The sequence below is a fragment of the Clinocottus analis genome, unplaced genomic scaffold, assembly GCF_023055335.1.
Source record: "Clinocottus analis isolate CAN_PGR_092001 unplaced genomic scaffold, fCliAna1.0.p SCAF_9, whole genome shotgun sequence".
Classification (NCBI taxonomy): domain Eukaryota; kingdom Metazoa; phylum Chordata; class Actinopteri; order Perciformes; family Cottidae; genus Clinocottus; species Clinocottus analis.
Genome location: NW_027176251.1, coordinates 12,508,416 through 12,528,465, shown reverse-complemented (window position 1 = coordinate 12,528,465; position 20,050 = coordinate 12,508,416). Strand labels below are relative to the sequence as shown.

Below are 20,050 nucleotides of genomic sequence, written 5' to 3'. Positions count from 1 at the left end.
GTCTGCACCCAGCGACAGCATCACAGCCCCCCCCCCCCCCCGCCCCGTCCTCGCCCCCCCGCTGCGTCAACGTTAGCTTTGACGGCTGTAATGAAAATGTGCTCTTTGACAAACCACAAACAGTAAAACAAAAGACGTGGGAGGGATTATTTTGTGCGCGCACAGTTCTGGGAGTAAAGAGCCCATTTGGTGTCAATGTTATGGGAATAGTTGCTCTTCCAGAAATAACATGACCGATTCATGATCTGATTCATATTCTGCAGGTTTTGATGTTGTGCTCATTGATAGACCAGTGGTTCTCAGCCTTTTGAAGGTTTTTTATCCCTCCTGACCAGTGCAGTTTGATGTTATACACAGCATATTTATAAAAGCTCTTACGTACCCCCTGGAGGGCCTACACGCTCCCCCAGGTGTACACGCACCTCCATCTGAGAAACTCCCCCTCTCCCGTTGCCTCACGGGCAGTTTGCGAATTATGATTGACGCCCCCCGCCCCCCGAAAGCCTCAACCGCAACTCTGAGGTGAGAAGGGGTGTAAAATCACGAGACAATTGTTTGTCGTTTAAAAGCGTATTAACGGCCGTCAGTTTTCATTCTCCAAGCTGCGAAACATTCAATCACAAATATGGATCTTGAGTGTGAGAGACAATTTTTTGCCATAAATGACACATTCAGCCAGAGCGGCGACAAGTCGCGTGAGGCGACCTCGTCTTCTCGTCTTCTCGTCTTCTCGTCTGCTCGTCTGCTCGCGGAGGTGAAGCAGAGGCCGGGCGTGAGAAGTGGACGTCATCACGTCACATGACGGTGATGAAGCCTCGAGTTCCTCTACTTTGCCGTCGCCATCTTGTCAAAAAAAAAACAACCTGTTGGTGAGTTTAACAGCAAAAAAAAAAAAAAAAAAAAAATAGAAAAAAGGTTTTCAGCATGAATTTTGAAGGTCTCCATAGCAACAGAAGCAGAGGCTGCAGCCCGCAGGCCTCCACACAGCAGCCATTTTGACATGGCGTTGAAGGGAAAATACAGGTGCTGTTCATAACGCTCACGCTGGCCCCGTTCCATTTAGTTGGGTCGGGGCCCCGGTGCTGTGCTTGCTGGCTCACTGTAATGGTGCCGACACACTGAATAACATGTTATCATGATATCACGATGTCAAAATGGCTGCTGTGAAAATGGCTGCTTGTTTACTAGTAAACTGACAAAATAATGATGGAGTTTCTCTTACCTTTGAGATTCATATTTAAATGAACAATCTATTAAATGACTTTGTGCAATTTGATTGTTGCTTGTGATGTATTGTACCTATGAAGCGTTTTAGCATCTTTAAGCGCATTATTTTGTTTTTTATGGCCCTGAACTTTTACTTTTTTTTCATATAGCATCTAAAGTGCCAGATATTGCTACTCAGAATGACGGCTATTTTTGTGCTGGATGTGTAAATAGGCTGTTAGCCAAATAACATGTTAGTCGTAACACCTAGAGTGAATTAATTAAAACGTGTGGCATTAACATTTATCTAACAATTTGTCTCACAACAAAGTATAATCCAATAAAAACCTACATAGTGAGGGGACTCCTCTACTTAAGTGATTATCAGTGAAAGAAAATCTTCAAAAAAGGATTCGGGATGTAAAAATACTCCCAGCCCCTCCCCCCCTTGAGCTGTATCCTCTCGGCTTCTTCATATTGACTTTCAAATGATGAACGATCGCTCAAATCATCCTCTGTACGAAGATAAAATGAAAAGAACAAAGGCTGTTTTGCAGACTCTTATTTGATTTAAACGTGTCCCATAAACATCTAATGGACTCAATAAATCGTGTTCCCGGGGGAAGCGCACGGGCCCACAAAAAAAAAAAAAAAAACGGCGGGAAATGATCAAAGCGGGAGAGCGAGCGGGACAACCAGCGAGCCAGCCGCCTGCAGCGAGTCACACCTGCTGCGCTGGAGTGGAGCGCATGTCTGTGTAATGCGCGGCGCAGCGGTCCTTATCATTTAGCTCGCGCTCCGGGGCTTTTTAACCCCCTGAACTGAGTGGAAGTATGTTGGCGAAGCTCGTCCTGATGTTTTCTCCCACGATAATATCTCTCTCTCTCTCTCTCTCTCTCTCTCTCTCTCTCTCTCTCTCTCTCTCTCGTTGGAATGTAGAGATAATTGTAGGGAGCTCAAGATGATTTTTTATGGCCGTGCTTAGCGCCAACTTCCCAGGCGACGCTGCAGTCCGGTGTCTCCTCCTTGTCTCAGTGACCTACTGCTCTGTGCACCGCAGTCAGGCTAACAACTCTCAAAGCTCCTCCGGGTGTTTAAATCCTGTGAAATGTCAGCCACGGTGTGATAACCGATGAACACTGGGGGTGTGAGGCGGACAGCGTCGATGTATATTTGTTTCCCTCTTGTGTTTCAGGGCACACTCACTCCTCACATCAGAGGCTTTGGATGTAGGAGGGGAGGGGAAGGCAGAGGAAATCGTTTTTTGCTTCTTTGATGGTGTTGCTACGTGCTTCGGGTTCTCTGAAGCGATAAGAAAAGCATATCAGCTGCCTAAAAGAGGGGATACTACTCAATTTGAGAAATTTAAGGAGGTATGTTCAAATCATCAGTTTCAGGCTCTCGTCTAGTCCATCCCCCAAAACCAGCCGCCATAATATTAGATGTACTGTTTTTGTTTGATGTTTTTATTTGATGTTTTTGTTTGATTTGTTTTCCAGGCCAGGAAAACAAATATTTGTAACAAAATATCTGGGATTTCATACGAAACGATGAAGAAAAAAAAGGAATAACTTCATGAAACAGCTCTGCTTTTAGTTTTTTCCCAGAAGTTAGATCATATTTTTTAATAGAGTGCAGTTAATGAGTGTGGGCTGTATAATACCGTAGTGCTGACAGCTTGACTAAGTCGCAGCAGGGGGTGGAGCTTAGTAAGGATCAACTGATTCACACACACCAAAAAAATAATATATATATATATATATATTTCCCACTTTCTCTCTTATTTTGAAATACTGAATAGTTTTAGGTTTCCAAGCCTCTGAGAATAATTAAACTGAAACAAATTGAGATGGGAAAATAGCTTTCTGATACAATCTGTGGTAACAAGTTGGCTTGCATCCCGAGCTCAAATGATTGTGACTTATTGTCATAGATGACAATGAGATAGTATATCTGGGATGAATTTTGAGGTTTCAATTTTACAAGTTTAAAAGAAGAGGCTCCATATTATAATCTTCTCCTTCTGCCTCACCGGAGGCAGGTGTCTGATCCTTTACTTTGCCAGAAAAGCTGCGGTTTGTATTTTTTCCATTAAGGTTTAACTCAAGCGGAAATTGTTTCTGCCTCCAGCAATTGTTGATATCAATGAAACTACAGTTTAAAAATCTGCACACTGCAAATATCTGAAATCCGAGTACTATTACCCGTAAAGACAGCTGTGTGTGAGTTTCCCAGCATGCTCCTTCTCCGACATCCGTCCCTCAGTAATCTCCTCCACTCTGTGTGCGTGCGTTCGCGTCTGCCTCACGCTGTACCATGTTTCACTGTCAAAACAGACCCAGCTGGAGCGTTGCACCTGCAACACCATTTTTTCCCACAATGAAAAGCACAGTAGTCCCAGAGGAAGAATACAACAGTGTCTTTTCTGCACGGAGACAAGGTTGATCCGGGGATTTAACGAGAGTGACAGACTCTGCAGAATGAATCAATGTTTTGATGAGACAGCCCGGGGCGGACACAGTTGCATGAGGTCTTCAGACACACCCTGTGTGTCCTCGGTGATACTTCCCCTCTGTAAAGCTTTCTCATATGTACGTCTCTCGTGAGCAGTGTTTTTCTCTGCGCGAGCTTCTAGAAATGTGTCCCCCATGTGCGCAGAGAACTCAAACAAGGGTCAACTGTAAATCATTTCTGCTGCAAAGCCCCCATAAGACGGTGGCAGCTGCATTGGAAGTGAAGAAACGGCTGAAAGACAGAGGTTTCAGTTCTTTGACCCGCGGTAACGGACTTGTTCCGGACACAGAGGAAGTCGGCCCCGTTGAATTTTTCCAGCACTCGTTTATTTTTCTGCAGAAGACAACACACATACACTTGCTTCCAGTCTGTCTCCGCACGTGAACCTCCTAAACACAGAACAAACGTATACAGGGACAGTATATGACAAGGCGGCCGGATATGGACAGTACAAATGGCGCCAAATGGAAACACCCACAAAACACGCACCCCTACCATCCAAACTATCAACCCGACAGCTGGACGCCGCGATTGCATTAGCGACCACCACCGTGTGCAACACATTTCAAAAGAATAAAACAAAACAGAGCGACATATTCCCCCCACGTCTTACCTTCAACGGTGACTCACTTTTGTGAAAGTAAGACGGAAATACGGAAGCCTGGGAGGTGCAGAAAAGGCAAAACGCAACCTCCGCAGGAAACAGACTCAACTTTTCAAACTAAAATTCATACACACTTAACAAGATTGCTGAATAACAAACAAAAATAAAACACAACACTTTGAAAATAGGAAATGACAGTGTGTTTTTAACTCCGCGACACTGCCCGGGAAAATCCACGCGCAACACTGAAATGCAGTAGCTGCCATCATGGTGTTGCAGTTTGAGGAGCGCACAAAACCATTAAGAGAGCGCCCTTTAAATCAAGCCACAGGTTGCAAGTGCTATGCATGCGTAAACATGTTCACCTGAATAAATGAGAAGCGGGCAGTGTTGACGTCGAGCGTGCCGGCTCAGCAAACTTGTCCTAACTGAAGCTAAAGATTAGCAACATCAATGCAAGCAGGATTACAAACTTGGTGTCCCGCAGGGCCCGCGAGCAAAGTTGCAGGGGATTTGACGCGCCCGTTGCATTGTTAAGATCCAGTGTTTGCAGGTGGCTCATGTATTTTTCTATCCAAGGGCATTGATTTTTGGAAATCCAATAGATGGCCCCACTCCTCGGGCTCCTCTCTCATTACCACGGCATCAGCCTCGTTTGATATTCATGGTGGAATATTATGAGAAGATAAATCGTTTAATCTTAGTTTTTATTGAACCCTGTCATGAGTGAGACACTCTCCTCCATCCTGTGGGTGCAGCTGAAGCACTCTGATAGAATGATGGATTAGAAATTAGCCTGTGAGGGAATTTAGCAAAAACACGATCGAACTCCATCCTCTTGAGTTTCACTGCATGGATGGTGATTTATATGCAAAAAGACTTTCAATGTCCTGACATTGCACTTTTCCAGAACATATTAAGGAATATGTTAAAAGACAAATGCATTATTATTTGAAGCATGTATACTTCATCAAACACAAATGGCATGTCCATAACTATATTTTGAATTCCTGGAGATGGCTTTTTAATGTGTTGCTGTTTTTTAAGACACTTTTTTGTCAATGAGTGTCAGAGAGATCACATGTCAATCAAACAATGTGAGAGGAACGTTAACAGTTTTCCTTTAATGTTTTGGGTTTCTGTAAATGGTGATTTTATCTCCAGTAGCGTAGTACAGATACAATCTCAGGGATGCGTATAAATGCTGCACAGTACTTCAGTTTGGCTGTCATCACTACTCAATCCACACGCTTACAGATGACACAGTTGTGTTTCTTTGTAAAAGGCCGATGCAGCGGTTGAAGGAATCGCTTTTAAATTTCAATCACTATAATCAATTACCTTCCAAACAGTTTAGTAATTTATCTCATCCAAGTTAAACAATATTAAAGTAACCTAAACATAAGTTTAATGACTTACTTTACAATACTTTTGGATTCAACACCAATATGCAAATAAACTAAATAAATCAAAACGTACGCATGTCTCTGCCGTGACTCTGGCTGCAACATAATGTTGCATATTTAAGTGTGAGCCACAACTTTCTTAAGAATGCACACTTTGCTTACAATTTCACAGCTGCTCAATTACCAGACTACATAAAAACTTTCATGCATTGAAAGCATTTCTTACACTAATGTTAGAGGCCAGTTGTGTCCTGCAGGATTGTAATGTCTGAGTAGACGTTCATGGTGATATACCATGCTTTATTTTGAAATGTATTTTAAAATGTAATCATGCTCATGCTAGAATATCGATATTTTGATTACATCCTTTTTTTTTCTGGAACTCTAAATGGAATACATTTTATTTTTCGTAACGCTGTTTCATCGTCAAAAGCTGCAGTGAAAAAAGATGCGTTCACTCCTACGGGACAGGGAACACGCAAACCCCCATCTTTAATGAAGTCAAGCAACAAAAACGAAAAGAAATAAGAAAAAAGAAGAACTTCCTGGAATTGGTGATACTGTCCAAATGTTTGCATGAAGAACTTTTTTGGGGGATTCTAGATGATTCAGGTTGGCAGATGTAAAAACGTTGATTCGCTGGACATGCCAGACTGATAGGTCACAAATAGAAAAGACCAAAAATAATAATGGATGATTAGAATAAACGGTCTACGTGGAAGCTTGGCGGCCAGTTGGAACGCTACGTGAGTGGGACGCTTTAAGGTCACGAGGACCTGGAGCGGGAGGAGGGTTACACTGTTACACGGTTATCTTTCATCTCAGCTGGACTGGGGACAGACGGTGTGGCTGCCAAATGCCTTGAGGGAGCTCTCCCAGTTCAATATCTCATCCTGATAGGGCCCAGTGGTGTGAGAGGGGTCAGCGCAGGAAGAGCGATCGGGAAATCCGGAGGGAACGTTCATACTTGGTGAAAAAAACACCGGATCTGTGTGAGACAAGTGCAAAGAGAGCAGAGGAAGGAAAGAAAAGGGAGTGCAGACAAAAAGGGTCAGGGTTACAGAAAAATGGTGGCGAAGAAATCGAAAAAGAGGAGACGAACAAGAAGTGGCGTCTGGAGCCAGCCTGGTCTCTTGAAATTACGTTCCAGTACAGCAAAACTGCATTGTCAATTATGTTTCGAGAGAAACCAACCAGAAACGCAAGCTTTCTATCGGTCGGGGTGGATGGGAAGGTCAAACAAGCACAACCTTTCACCCAGGAGACGCCAATCGCATCCCGAGGGAAACCTACAGTCAATCTATTATTTATTGTCTGTTTGTAACTTAAATAATGTAACAAACATAGATATCTTAAGCCAATCCATGATGTTTTACTAGATCCAACTCACTAGTTATGTTCCTACACAGAACTAATTAGTTTTGTTGCATTTTTCACATCGTAAACCACGTGTTTAAAACCGTTATCTGGGATTAGTTTTATGGGAACATATTGTAGAATAAAGAAAGAAAGACATTGAGATCAAATAAAGTGCAGTGTTTCTGTCTCTTCACCTTCATTTGGCAAATGTATTCCTTCACTAAGCAGCTTCGCCCCTTAAATAAATGATGCGATGTGTTCATACGATGTGTTTTACACAGTTCTGGCTGCTCATCATCCCGGTTTCACTAATTGGACTTAAATAATAAGCAGAATCTCAGCGTTGGAGAAAAAAGCTCAACCCACTGACCTGTTTGAGTATAATGTACAAGTTATCAAGTGGAAACAAACTGCTCCCACAAAGTTTTGGGAAAATCCAATAGATCTTTAGTAACTCAGTTAAAACCGAGTGTTTGAAATGAGAAAGCAGATTACATGAATTTCATTCAAACCACAGACGGTGTGACTTTTCCTATCCAGTGAAGCACTCGACAATAAAAAAAAACAACTCTCTTCTGCCTTCCTATCTGTCAGCCTTCTCTTCCGTGTGTGTTCGGGTGTCTGTTAGACTCATTACACTTAAAGCGGCACAAAACTGCACACTTCAGAACACAGTTTCCAAATGAGCTTAACGGCTCTGAGCTAATTCTTCATTTCGTTCAGACATGCATCATCAGTTCATCCATCTTTCAAATTCACATTTCTTTTCGGCCTCAGCACAGATTTATTCATTCATATATTTTCCTTTTGCTATTATTACTTTCCTTACCACTTTTTCAGTTTTGCATAATGCGATTGGGCGTGTCCACACACGTCCAGAGCAGTGATTGGACTTGAAAAGTGTCTTGAATGCACCTTACTGTACTTGGGAGAAACCAAAGACACATATCCACTGAGCTGGACGGTAAAGTAAATCTAATCCAGTACAACAGTTTACGGCTCCGTATTCTAATATCTGAGAACATTACAAACGGACTTTTATTGATTTAACTTAGTTTTTTTAAGCTGGACTGAAAACATTCTCCGCCTTCATACTTTGGTGGTCCCTCCTCGCACCTTCCTCTCGTCTCATAAAGTTCTCTATTTTTGTACGAGCACCTGAAAGCCTAATCTCGCTCATTATAAACCAATGAACCCCCCCTCCTTAGATTTGACTTGCTAATTCCCGGAGTCTCTCCCGTGTGGCAACAATCTACGACATCGGCTGATGATGAACTAACTGGGCCAGGCGGCGGAGGTAATTGGGAGACACATAGAGGGGAGGATTACATTTGACAGGTCATTCATCCCACTTTGGTTAATAGTAAGCGAGGCTGGCGGCTGTGAATAGAGCATTTAGACCTCACCAGCGGAGCCCTCGATGACCAGTCATTCTCTCTATATGTATTTCAGTAGATACGAATGTGCACGTTGCTATGACAGAGTAGATTCCTCAGTGCCTCGGGCGCATGTGAAGAGTACACCCAGTATAAACACGACACGCCTCAGTCATATACATACATCACATATGGCCTACATTGTATACACAGGATCAAAACACAGGCGTCGGTTGGACAGGTATGTGCTCTCCAGTGGCTCTGCACCTTTAAACGACATCATTGGAAAGCCTCCAAAACTGCCAGAGCTACAAATAAATCTCCTAATATTTATATATAAAGCCGGTTTGGCTTTTGTCTGTTATTTTATTATCTTATATATTTTTAAATGCCTTATAGTTTTTAAAATGTGAAAAACGCGAAATAAGCAGCTGATTTGCTATTTTATTTTTCCTTGAAGCACATTCGGAGCTGTGTTTCCTGCAAGATTACATCGTTTTGCTGTAAACACGGGCACATGTGGACATAAACTGTATAGTTTGAGCCCATCAGCACTTTTACTACAACTTGGGACGGGAGTAGAGTCTCGCAGTGAGCTGCTACAGAGGAAGAGGATCAATGTTTCTCTGCAAATAACATGAGCTAAAAGATGTCACGTGTCATTGCTCTAGGAAATGAGACTGCAACAAATATGAAAATCTTATGAGAGGCGGTCAGGGTGGATAGTTGAGCAATGACGTGTGAGAATGTGACACCAGAGGGTGCAGTTCACGCTCCGTCTCCAACAGTCAACAGCTTCTTTTAACCATGACGCCCATCGTTCCCTCATTTCAGGCTGCTCGCTCACCTGCAGTTTGGTTCATGTGGTCAAGACCCAGAGAGCAAAAAATTATACGTTCTTTCCTTTTAGTTCGAGTTCACGTCATGAAGTCGTACTACAGACTCTATACAGCAGGTGGACGTTGTCGTGAATTCACTCGCTGGCTGGCGTTCGGGCCATCGCTCGTCTTGGAGCAGTTTTGAAACTAGAGTTTAAGACATAAACTCATGTTCACAATGTTTACTGAGGGAATACATCAAGAGAGAAGTCGAGTCGTCTTCAAATAAACTTCTATGCAATCAGACTTTTTCTTGCAACCAGAGGAGTCAAAACACGGCAGCTCTACGTTACGGTGACCAGATGTCCCGGGTTTCATGTTTGGCGGTCCGGAATCCACGACAAATGTGCGTAAAACACACAAATGCTCCATGTTTTCAACAGTCACCACCACAATTGTCCCAATTTTCACGATTAAAGTAATATTATACTTGTTTTCAGCAACTACACTTATCATGTTATGTTCCATTCACTAGCCCAACATCAAAGTGCACCGCGTGTCCGACTTCATCACTGATTTGTCTGTGTGCCTGTCAATCAATCAATGTGTCTTTGTCAAGGCTGGTGCAATGACACTTGGGGCTCTTTTTGACAAAACCTGTCACTACGCTGAGGTTAGCCGTCTTTACGAAGAGGGAGTCGGTCTTTACCGAAGGGTTTACTCCAACATTGTAATGTGGAAACGGAGATTTGGGGATCTTTTTGTCTTCTGTTCGTGGTGTTGCTCGGTAGGGTACATTTGTATACACAAAAGTTGTATATTTATATTCTCTGGTATTGGTATTCTTGGCACTGCAAATTACCGATGATTGCCATGAATACATACATGAGTTATGCAGGTTGTTAGAGATCGAGGTGATGGATCAATTCATTTGAATAATATGAACCTTTGTGTTCAATCCAACAGATTAGTTTCCATCTTGTTCACAGAGAGCAGATGTACACCTCCAAGATATCCTGATGTCATTTGTTTAACCACATAAATTATGTATATACTTTCACATGCATAATGAAGAAGTTTGAATTATAGGCCACTGCAAACTGACATTGTGTGTGCTGCTTGATGATTAACCAAATGCACACTGGTCTGACTACTTAACTGATGTAAACAAACCATGATAGCATCAATAATTAACAATTTAGAGATTGTTATTCCTTAGTGAAAAGCAGGTTGTCTCACTTGTCGCTTTTTGGTAGTTGTGTTTATATTCGTTCTGTGGATTGGGACGTTGTGTCGAAAGCAAATGTGTTTTGCCAACTCGCAACAGCAATAAACACACGTCCACCGTGCAGTAAATATGTGACGTACTGCTCCTCCAAAGACATTTTAATCTCCTCCGAAAGCGTTCAGGCAGCCGAATGAAACCAAAATGTCACGAAATTGATTCTTCGATCCTTTTGTTGTGTATTTTCATGCCAGCTTGCTCGTGTGACACTAACACCTTCTGTCACACACGAACCGATATCAGAGCCGGCCGGCATACGAAGCCTGGCGCAACCGAAACAGATCGCACTCAGCGTGTGCGTTTCTGTCCCTTTTATCAGGCGTCAGACGTACAAGTCGTCTCGACCGCCGTCTCAGCTCATCACTGTCTTGTCCTGTCACATTATCCGGCTGCGTTGAGCTTGAGAACGTCAGCGACGCCGGCCGGGCTGAACTTTGAGACGGACAGGCCTTCTGTGGGCTGTCAGATGGTATCCGGAAAATGACCTGCTCGTTCTCTCTCGCTGCCGACGCGCCGCCGACGTCTCCTCTGACAGAGACGCATCGGTGTGAATCAAAGACAGACAGACGAATGGAGGGCGACAGCCAGAGAGAGAGAGAGAGAGAGAGAGAGATCAAAGTGAAGGGAGAAGAAAAAAACGGGTTTATTGATATTGTTACGTTCTCTTGACTCTTGATGAAGTTTTCTCAGAAGGCCTGCAGTTCAAGTACCATTAAAATGTCTCGTCTGCAAGCTTCAAAATAGGCTTTTAGATTCAACTTCATAACCAAATTTTGTAAATGACAGAAGAAAACACATACATGAAGCCATCAAACCAGGGACAGAGAAATGTAAGAGGAGGTTAAAAAAATAGACCAATACGAAGAGGACGTGGTCATCGTGACATCACCTCTGGCTTGTGGACTTGTGAACCCTCGAGTTTGCAGATTTTGCCGTTGCCGTACACCGTTCACCATGATGTGTTTTTTGCAAATGATAAACAAAAGTTATAACATTTGAGTGACGTAGAGATGCTGTACACAGCTCTGGTAGTAAGACCGCCCTAAAGCATACTCTATTTTACTCCAAATGGGATCATAATTTACTAAATAAACATCATGATGTATTGAAGAACCCTTGAAACTAGAGATTGAGATCATAAACTCATGTTTCCAATGTTCACTGAGGGAATAAATCAAGAGACAAGTAGAGTCATTTTCTCATAGACTTCTATACAATCTGACTTATTTTTGCAACTGAAGAAGTCTCCCCCTGCTGGTCAGAAGAGGGACTGCAAGTCATAAGACACGCATTGGCTTCAATTAACAGAAAACGGAGGTTGCCGCCTGGTTAAAAAGTGAAATTTAGGAAAGAAGAATACATTAAGAGATAAAAAAGAATATAAATGAGCATGAGGCAACCTCTTTCTCTGTCTTTACTGAGCGAAACCTTTTTAAGTGAAATCACACCTTACCCTTGACTCGGTGTGTAAGATCCTAAACCCTCCCTGTTTACATACAATAGCTTCTTCGATGTTCAAGACGTTCATGTGAGTTCAAGACCTGTTCAAAAACACTACAGACATATTTTTCTGTCTTTGCGGATCGGCTGCGTTTGCCATCTGCTCTCTGATCGTCGGCGTCGGCGTCACGGTTACCTCAGCCTCGGGCGAGAAGCTCATCAGGATGATTGACAAGTGTTAGTGCTGCTCGAACTCAACCAACGAGAGGGGGGAAAAAATTGCATATTGCCGCTTAAGGAAATGATTTTGAAAGATGACACTGAGTTCGCCGTGCATGTCCGCGATGCGCTTCGGCGTGCGTGGGCGGCTGTTGCCGTGCGCGCGTTTGCGCGTGCGTTAACATGTGTGTCGCGGTACATTTGCTCGGGCGACATTTCCATCCCTGGCAGGCGTGGCCCATGTGGAGCGTGAGGCTCAGTGGGTGGCTGATGGGGGCAGGAGCTCGGGGGAATAACATGTCCCTGGCGCCGCAGCTGCTCTCTGCAGACGAGGCTCCAACACATCGTGTTTCAGTGCAGGGGACAGAACGCAGGGGGATTTCTTAAAAAGGATGCATGGAAAAGTCAGGAGGAGGTGGAATTTCGGCGTGGATTGTGGGTAAATTTGATGCCAAAAATAGCACAGCGGGATGAATTCAAAACCGCCAACTTTCAATCCACTTTATACCCGGTGATTAATGGTATTGCCACGTACTTAAATCTGTCTTGATGATCTTGCGGGACCGTGCCATGTCCTGTGGCCTCATCGCCACAGATTCATTTCACAGCGTCTGCCCCGGAGTGATGGAGAAATAACATGTTTCAAGCTCAGTGCGTGTTTCTAGTAAGAGGTCATCCGCTCTCTCGTGGCCCAGATGTTTTTAACTGGCGTAAGCTCTCCCAGAGCTCAGGCCCCAGTTTCCCAGCAGGCTGCAGTGCGTCTGGTTCTCTGCTGCAGTGTTTCTTTCCCCCACTGCCAGCGAGCCTCGCCAACTCAATGTGTCATCCACTTCTCCCTTCCCAAAGACTTGGGTGAGATTTACAGTACAAAGGTAGAGTGTTGCGTAACTCTTTCTTTCCCTTCAATTTAGCAACAAAGTGTGTCAGGGCAGAGGAGAGTCCTTTGCTCGGGTAATGTAGTGCAGACTTAACAGTGTTTTCAGGGTGAAAGGCTGCTCATTTTACTGCGTTTCATCACATTTCAACTGAGAAGGTGGGAGTCATTTGCTTGTACCTTGTTGACTTTGCCTACACATTTAGTGCAGCGTATTTCACAATGCTGGCATAGCAATGAACAGATATGGAAGTGATGTAAACTCGGGTGTCTAATGGCAGTGGGTCACCTCTTTTTACTCGTGGCATGAGATGAATGCTCTGCTGTATAATATAAATGCTTCGTTTTCAGAGACCTTTTCAGTAAATTCGTTCTCCATTAAAAGCCGATAATGTATCCCAATTTATTTTTTCCAACTGTTAAGTAGGTGTGTGTTATATCATTCTGCCTCTGAGTGCTGCTGAAGCTGTAAAAGCTTTTAATGTCTGGACATTTATGAGCTATACAATTCAGAAGAACTTCAATTTTTCACTTAAATGTAACATTTTTAACATAACAGGGCTGTGACCTTGCCACGGTTTGCTTGAATTAATTCTTGCCGTCTCTGAATTCCCTTTTTCAAAATATCTAAATGTGTCTGGAGAGCAAGATCGAGGATCTGTTTCTGCCGAGTACGACAGTGGAACGTGCCGTAAACTCAACTTATTATCACCTTATAAAGCTGAAATGATGAAAGTGTCTGGTAAACAATAGATTACGCATTCGGCAGACTTGGTGCAACATCAGCATTCATTTGGATGTGTGTTTCCAGTGAGCTGATGAATCCTTAGCCCAATGTGTATTCTACTTTCACCTCGGTTTTGGTCTCCACCAACAACTACGTTACACTCTTTGGCTGCAACCACTGAGTGTTCACGACTACTTCCAGAAGGAATCAGCTGAAAGCAATTTGTGAGTTTGATCCGAGGTCCTTTGACCAAGTGGCCCAATAAACCACATATAGTCTCCCTGCCGAGCAGCACCTTGTTATTCCAGTCCAGTCTCATCACCAGGGCGTCAAATCACTGTGTTTTGTCCGGCCTCTTAGAGTCTGATAGCGAGCATCATCAAGTGATTTCAATGTGCATGCATAAGACGCTCAGAAAAGTGTCTGATGACATTGAATAAAGACTGGAAACAAAAAACAGGAAGGCACAGTACGGATGGAAACTTTTTCTTCAAACCCAAATCTTGATCTTTTTATCCTCAATATTGTATTTATTTTTGCCCAAACGCAGGAGTTTATGGTTTTTAATTCACAACATTAACCGTGTGTTTACTCTGACCGTATTGGAGCGTCACAGTTTGACCGGTTGTGATACCCAGTGCGTTATAAAGTGATGCTGAGGGTCCCGACCGAGCGCGAGCCTGTGACGAGTTGAGATGTACTGTGTCGACGCGCGCAGCGGAGACATTTCCAATCAGAAGTACACATTTTCTGCAGGGCTGAAACACAATGCCACTTGTCAGAAACCCTTTTATGTTGAGTGCCACAGTGAAAACACCCACCAAGGACTACTTTGTGACACTGAGTATTGTCTGTGAACATAAGCACTGCGAGCGAGTCATGTGAGACTTCCTCACTTTCGCTGACGGCTCAATTGCTGTAATTGTTTCTGCTGTAAGAGGAACATTGTATTGTTGTGGCATGATTTTGATAACGTGTATTCAAGTGTATTCATTTTGTTAGAAATTGACTGGATTCAATCTGTGAAAGTGGAACCATTCAATACGTATTATCTTTACAACTCACTTTCTTCGAGACGTGGGCAATTAAAAGAGAAAGACACCAGTGATTAAAAATAGGAATAAATATGCACTTTAATGTGCAGTAGGGTGACCTAGTTATAGATTTTGACTTCTCTGCTCAGTAATGAGCGCTTTTTTTAAAGTCAGTCAGAACCATATTGAGAGCTCATAACTCCAGCAACCCATTACAACCCTGCAATAAATCCACTATACATCCCTGCTGTCCCTCTTTCCCAGGCTGCACCTGTTTCTGAATCTGACAAGCGGTGCTGATGATGGTTGAACAGCTTCGGAAACCTCTTGGATTCCACACCTCTCTGCTCTGTTCATGTCCCGAAGCCAAACTAAAAGTAAACGTTGGCCTTTTGTCTCATCGTTCTTTCGTCACGCGGGTCGCTGAAGTCACTCTGTTGTGTTAAACCACCAATCCTTTTTTCATACAGCCGGGTGCAACACTGTGAATGTTTTCTTTGACGGACTTCCTGAAAGTGTTCGTCGGTGTCCGCTTATTCAAACCATCATTACGCCATGTCCCTCTCTGTGACGGCTGAGTTTTCATCCTTTTATCTGTTTTAAGCCTGAACTTGCCTCTTCTGTCTGAACCTGAATCGATTTCTGCTTCTCAGTCGGTCTCCGCCTGTTTGTCTGAACTTGAATGTGTCTCCTCAGTTAGAGCCAGTTGTTGCTTTTTATTCAGTCTCTCCCCCTTCTCCTCAGTCTGAGCCTATAGCGGCCTCTCATCCTTTGTACGTGCCAGGAATCAGTCTCAGCCTGTATCTGTCCTTCTATCCGAGTCTGCAACCAATTCATACCCATCTCATGTTTCCTGAGCAGAGCTTACTCTTTTTTTTTTCTCAAAGGCAGTGCCAGTCGGCAAGTGTCGAGCAGTTGGTGAGCGCATGTGGCCACAGTTTTTTGTGGTGTGTCCCACACCGTTGGCTTTTCGGTGAATTGAGCAAAATGCTGAATCGCCAATCGAGCCCATCGATGACAGAAATCTTTCGGGAAGCGATCAAACGGCTGAGGTTGAGAGGTAACACACAGAAGGCCTTCACATCCGCAGTCGTAGATCATCCGGTTTCCTATCACGCAGAATTAACATGCCAGCTGGCTGTTGTTGCGGTGTTCAAACGCAACGTGTTGGCCGTGACGCCGGGACGCTAGTTCTTTAGCCTTCAGTTTGCCTTCTCCGAGGTCCAGTTCCAGTTTGTCCCCAACAGGCTTCTGCCCGAGTCCGTTATTCTTGACTCTCCCAGGAACCCTCCATCCAGTCCCTGAGCCGCATCACGCTGTGTCCAAGCTCTTGTTGGGCGCACTGGCCGGCCTGCAGGAATGTTGGGATTAGTCCACAGAGCGTGGCTTCTGTTCTGTCAAAAAATTGTGTCTCCACTGTGCCTCCCTCTTCCCTTCCTCCAGCCTCCATTTTATCCTTCTCCAAGTTTTTGTCTTTTCTGAAAATTTCCATTCCGTGTTTTTGCGTCACAAGTTGCCCTCAGCGAGCTTACCTCCGCCGGAGATCACATGACCCCGTCACCCGCCGAACCAGCTGCTCCTCATTCAACCCGTCACAGTGTGTGTATACAGAGACCGGTTTTCAGGCTGATCGCGTGCGTTTCCAAGCTACTGTGGCGTTCCAGCAAATGCTGTCACCTGCACCTGATTATTCGCCTTCCTGCCTCAGTCCTTCAGGAATCGTTTGGCCGGTTGTGCTGCCAAGGTGGGTGACGATGAAAATATCAGAAATGCCTTTCAGCAAAGACCTCCGCCAACATACTGCACGACACCGTCACAGAATATTTCTGCTCGTAGTTTTCCACTTTTGTTCCAGGGGTGAGTATCGCAGGAAACTTTTTTTCTCCACCTCTGCACACAAACACTTTTGAAATATTTAATAAATAATGTGAAGAGCCTCGATTCAGCCAAAAAACTGCGGCCGCAGAAAGCGACAGCGTAACATTGTTGTGCCTACCTTCTGCAGCACAATTGTCAAGGTGGATTAATCCTCCCACACACTGTCGGCACCTTTCCTCCTTCTGGAGCCAAGTGGTGCCGAGTGAGACCCTTTCAGTGCGAGGCAGATGTGTTTGTTCATTCCTCAAAGCGCTGTCACCACCCAGAGGGACCAGGCACCAACCAGACCGGCAGCCCGCTCCCCGTTTTATTCTAAAAGATGAAAATCTATGTGCTTGTTGTGCTGGTTCTTTTCTCATGTTTACGTACGTACCTTGCTTTTTCAAAGAAAAAATATGCCTCATTTGTTTTTCTCTCTGGTCGCCAGGTGTTCTCTCGACTGCGCGTTGGTACATTTATCGTTTTCTCACTCGTGGGGACATTTTTTAGTTGAATGAATGTTTTTACAGATTAAAAACATGAATTTCCCTCTGTGGAGTAAAGCTGTCCTGTTGTCGGGAATCAGAGGACCAAAATATAACAAAGTTCAGTCGTCTTAATAGGAGACCAAAAAACAATTATTATTACATTTGAAAACTATTTGTCATCAGTGGAGTATTGTGACAGAAATAAAAAAGGATTTTCGTCAGTTGACTTTAAACTTGGGACTTTTACATGTAAATCATAACATCTATTTCATGAAAGCTCTCACTAAACAAGTTCACACAATGCCAATTCAGCCGAATGTCGCCAGGATAAACTCTGTTTTTCACAGTGGACACCAGAGTTGTGGCGACTTTCCTTCACAATAATGGGAGGCTTGACAGTGACACGCGTTTTAGAAATGACCTCATCTTTAACTTACGTGAAGAGCGAATTGCTGTGTACGTGAACGTTCATGACTATTTTTTGCTGCCATTCCCACATCACCCTATATTCTCTTGAATATGTAAACAAGCCATTTTGAAGAGAAAAACAAATACATATGTTAAATACTTCATGAATGAGACTAAATAAATGCATTCAGGCAGCGTTACCAGGCTCTCGCGAGGCTACTCTTACCAGAACAATACCAGCATTCAGGCTCCTTATAGCCAAAGGTGTACTTCAGATATGAATGGTAAATAAAAGACAATAAGAGTAATTATACATATTTATTTAGCAACCCTGATAAAATCTCCTGCGGCCCACCTCAAGGTCTGGACCCAGTCGTTGGGAATGACCGATCGGGCAGACGTGACCGCCGTTCCTAGCAAGTCATACACTTTCTAAAATGCCAAAATACGCAGATAAAGTCATGTATACATGCATATACATATATGAAACCTCTCAGCTAACTGACAAGCTATAATAAATACACTATTATAAACAGAATATACATTTTTCCAACATTTCATTTGTTATTTTTCACTTTAATTAATTAATGAATGTAACATTCAATCTACATCTTTACTCACTTTAAGATTCAGATTTATTTCCCTTGCAGACCACCACAGGCCTGTGAGGCGATACGGGAGAAAACTGATCCGAATCACACTCACAAAAAGTCTCACTCGAGGCTCAACGAATGTTCTCTCGCCGACAGGTTTGATCAGTGAATCCACAGCTTGATATTGTTCGTGCCTCCATTGAACTCGGCTCCCAGCATCAGCGTTAGGTGGTATACAGTATCTCCTCACTGCAATCCAAACAATGGATTCATTGAGTCAGAAAGCAACTCAGCGACTGCAGCTTGTCGCCAGAGCTCTTCTCTTCCCTCCACTTATGCGTAACTTCAGGGCTCTGCGAGCCTGGTGCACTCGTACCAGGTGGAAAGCGGCGTGTTAAAGCACAGATCTACTGTGGCTCAAAGTGCACCTCATTTGTTCGTTGCCTTTGAGAAAAGATTGTGCCGAACACAAAGACTTCGGCTTCGCCGCATGTGGTTCTCGCTGCTTTGATATTTTAATGAGCTGTGAGCAGTAAACTCATCGCGTTGCACCCAAAAACAATAAAGAAATACTTCACCAAACGCAAAAGTATGGCTCCTCCATGTGTTTTCAATCAAACACTGTGACATTAACGCAGACTGTGACTACTCAGAAGGGTTAGTTGTTAGTGGGCTAATCTACTGTTAGCGATGATAAAGTGATGCAACGATGCCAGAAGTGTCCCCCAAGTGCTCATTTGAGGGATTTGGCCGATGGTCGTTACAGTGAAAGTCTATGCAGTCAAACAGCGGCAGTGTGTCTGGACTGATCATATCTGAGCTGCAGGCAGCCTGTTTTCACGTGGCGGCCCAGTGAGTGATGGAGGACTGAAGGTGATTTACTGGTCAGCCTGAGCAACTGTTTTACCTCGCCTTCTCCCCGTGTCTCCCTCCGGTCTCCAGATGGACCCCGTGCAGAAGGCCGTCCTCCATCACACCCTCGGCCTCCCTCCCACCATAAAGAGGAGGCACGTCTCCTGCAGCGTTTGCCAGCTGAGGTTCAACTCACAGGTGAGCAAGTTCTTCTTCTGGAGAGGAAACGTTCAGAAATCACGAGTGACATGAACAGGAAACAACCTACTGACCACATTGCTTCACCTGCTCTGGTGTCAGCCGCGTTGTCCTTCGCGTGGTTATCATTCTGTAAGGGCAGGACATATCTATATTCGGCTTTGTGTCTTTTTTTCTCTCGATCCATTGCTTTGGTCCAGACGAATATATCTCATTCCATGTGGATTGCCATGAAATTTGGTTCGAAAAGCTGGTGCTCCCCAGAGGATTAATCCTCCTTCTCAGGTTGGTCAGTGTGAGTGTGAGGTAGGCGACGGGTCAAACACACACAGGACTATTCTTCCTGGTCTGCAAAATCATCACGACATTCCCACTCGCCTCAGCTCTGCTTGAGTTGAGTGCTAATTCGTGGTATTTGAGAGGTCGTCTGCCACCAGAGCTCAAGTCGTTACGGACAGTTGTTGGAGTCTCGTCTTCGTGGGTTTCAGCTCGTCTTCGGTCGTGTCCGTGAACTGCAGTCATCAAGCAATGGAGCATTTCAATTTAAACAGCATCGAACAGCCTTTAAATAACCTTTTAGTCTGACCCATACATAGTTAAATGAGGTCAACTGAACTGTAGTATTGAAACTGATTTGTAGGCAGCAGCAGCCATCTTACCAAGTAGTGACTACAGCGCGGTGCCAATTGGTCCCGCCCCCCTGAAGCAGACTGGCCAGCTCTGTGATTCAGTGATGTCAACTATCATCAACAAAAATGCACAAATTATACAATAAAATAAGGAACACTGTGT

At 44.0% G+C, this 20,050-nt stretch overlaps 1 protein-coding gene across 2 annotated transcripts in view; it reads left to right on the top strand.

Moving 5' to 3' along the window:
- The window catches only part of znf385d (zinc finger protein 385D), a 67,852-nt gene that overhangs the window by 16,618 nt on the left and 31,184 nt on the right, over positions 1–20,050 (top strand). Inside the window, exon 3 of one of the 2 annotated variants that reach the window (XM_068570208.1) lies at positions 19,151–19,258. The exons of the other annotated variant lie outside the window; for it this stretch is intronic. Coding sequence (XP_068426309.1) covers positions 19,151–19,258 — 108 coding nt within the window. The remainder of the gene's footprint in view (positions 1–19,150; positions 19,259–20,050) is intronic. 2 annotated transcript variants of the gene reach the window in all.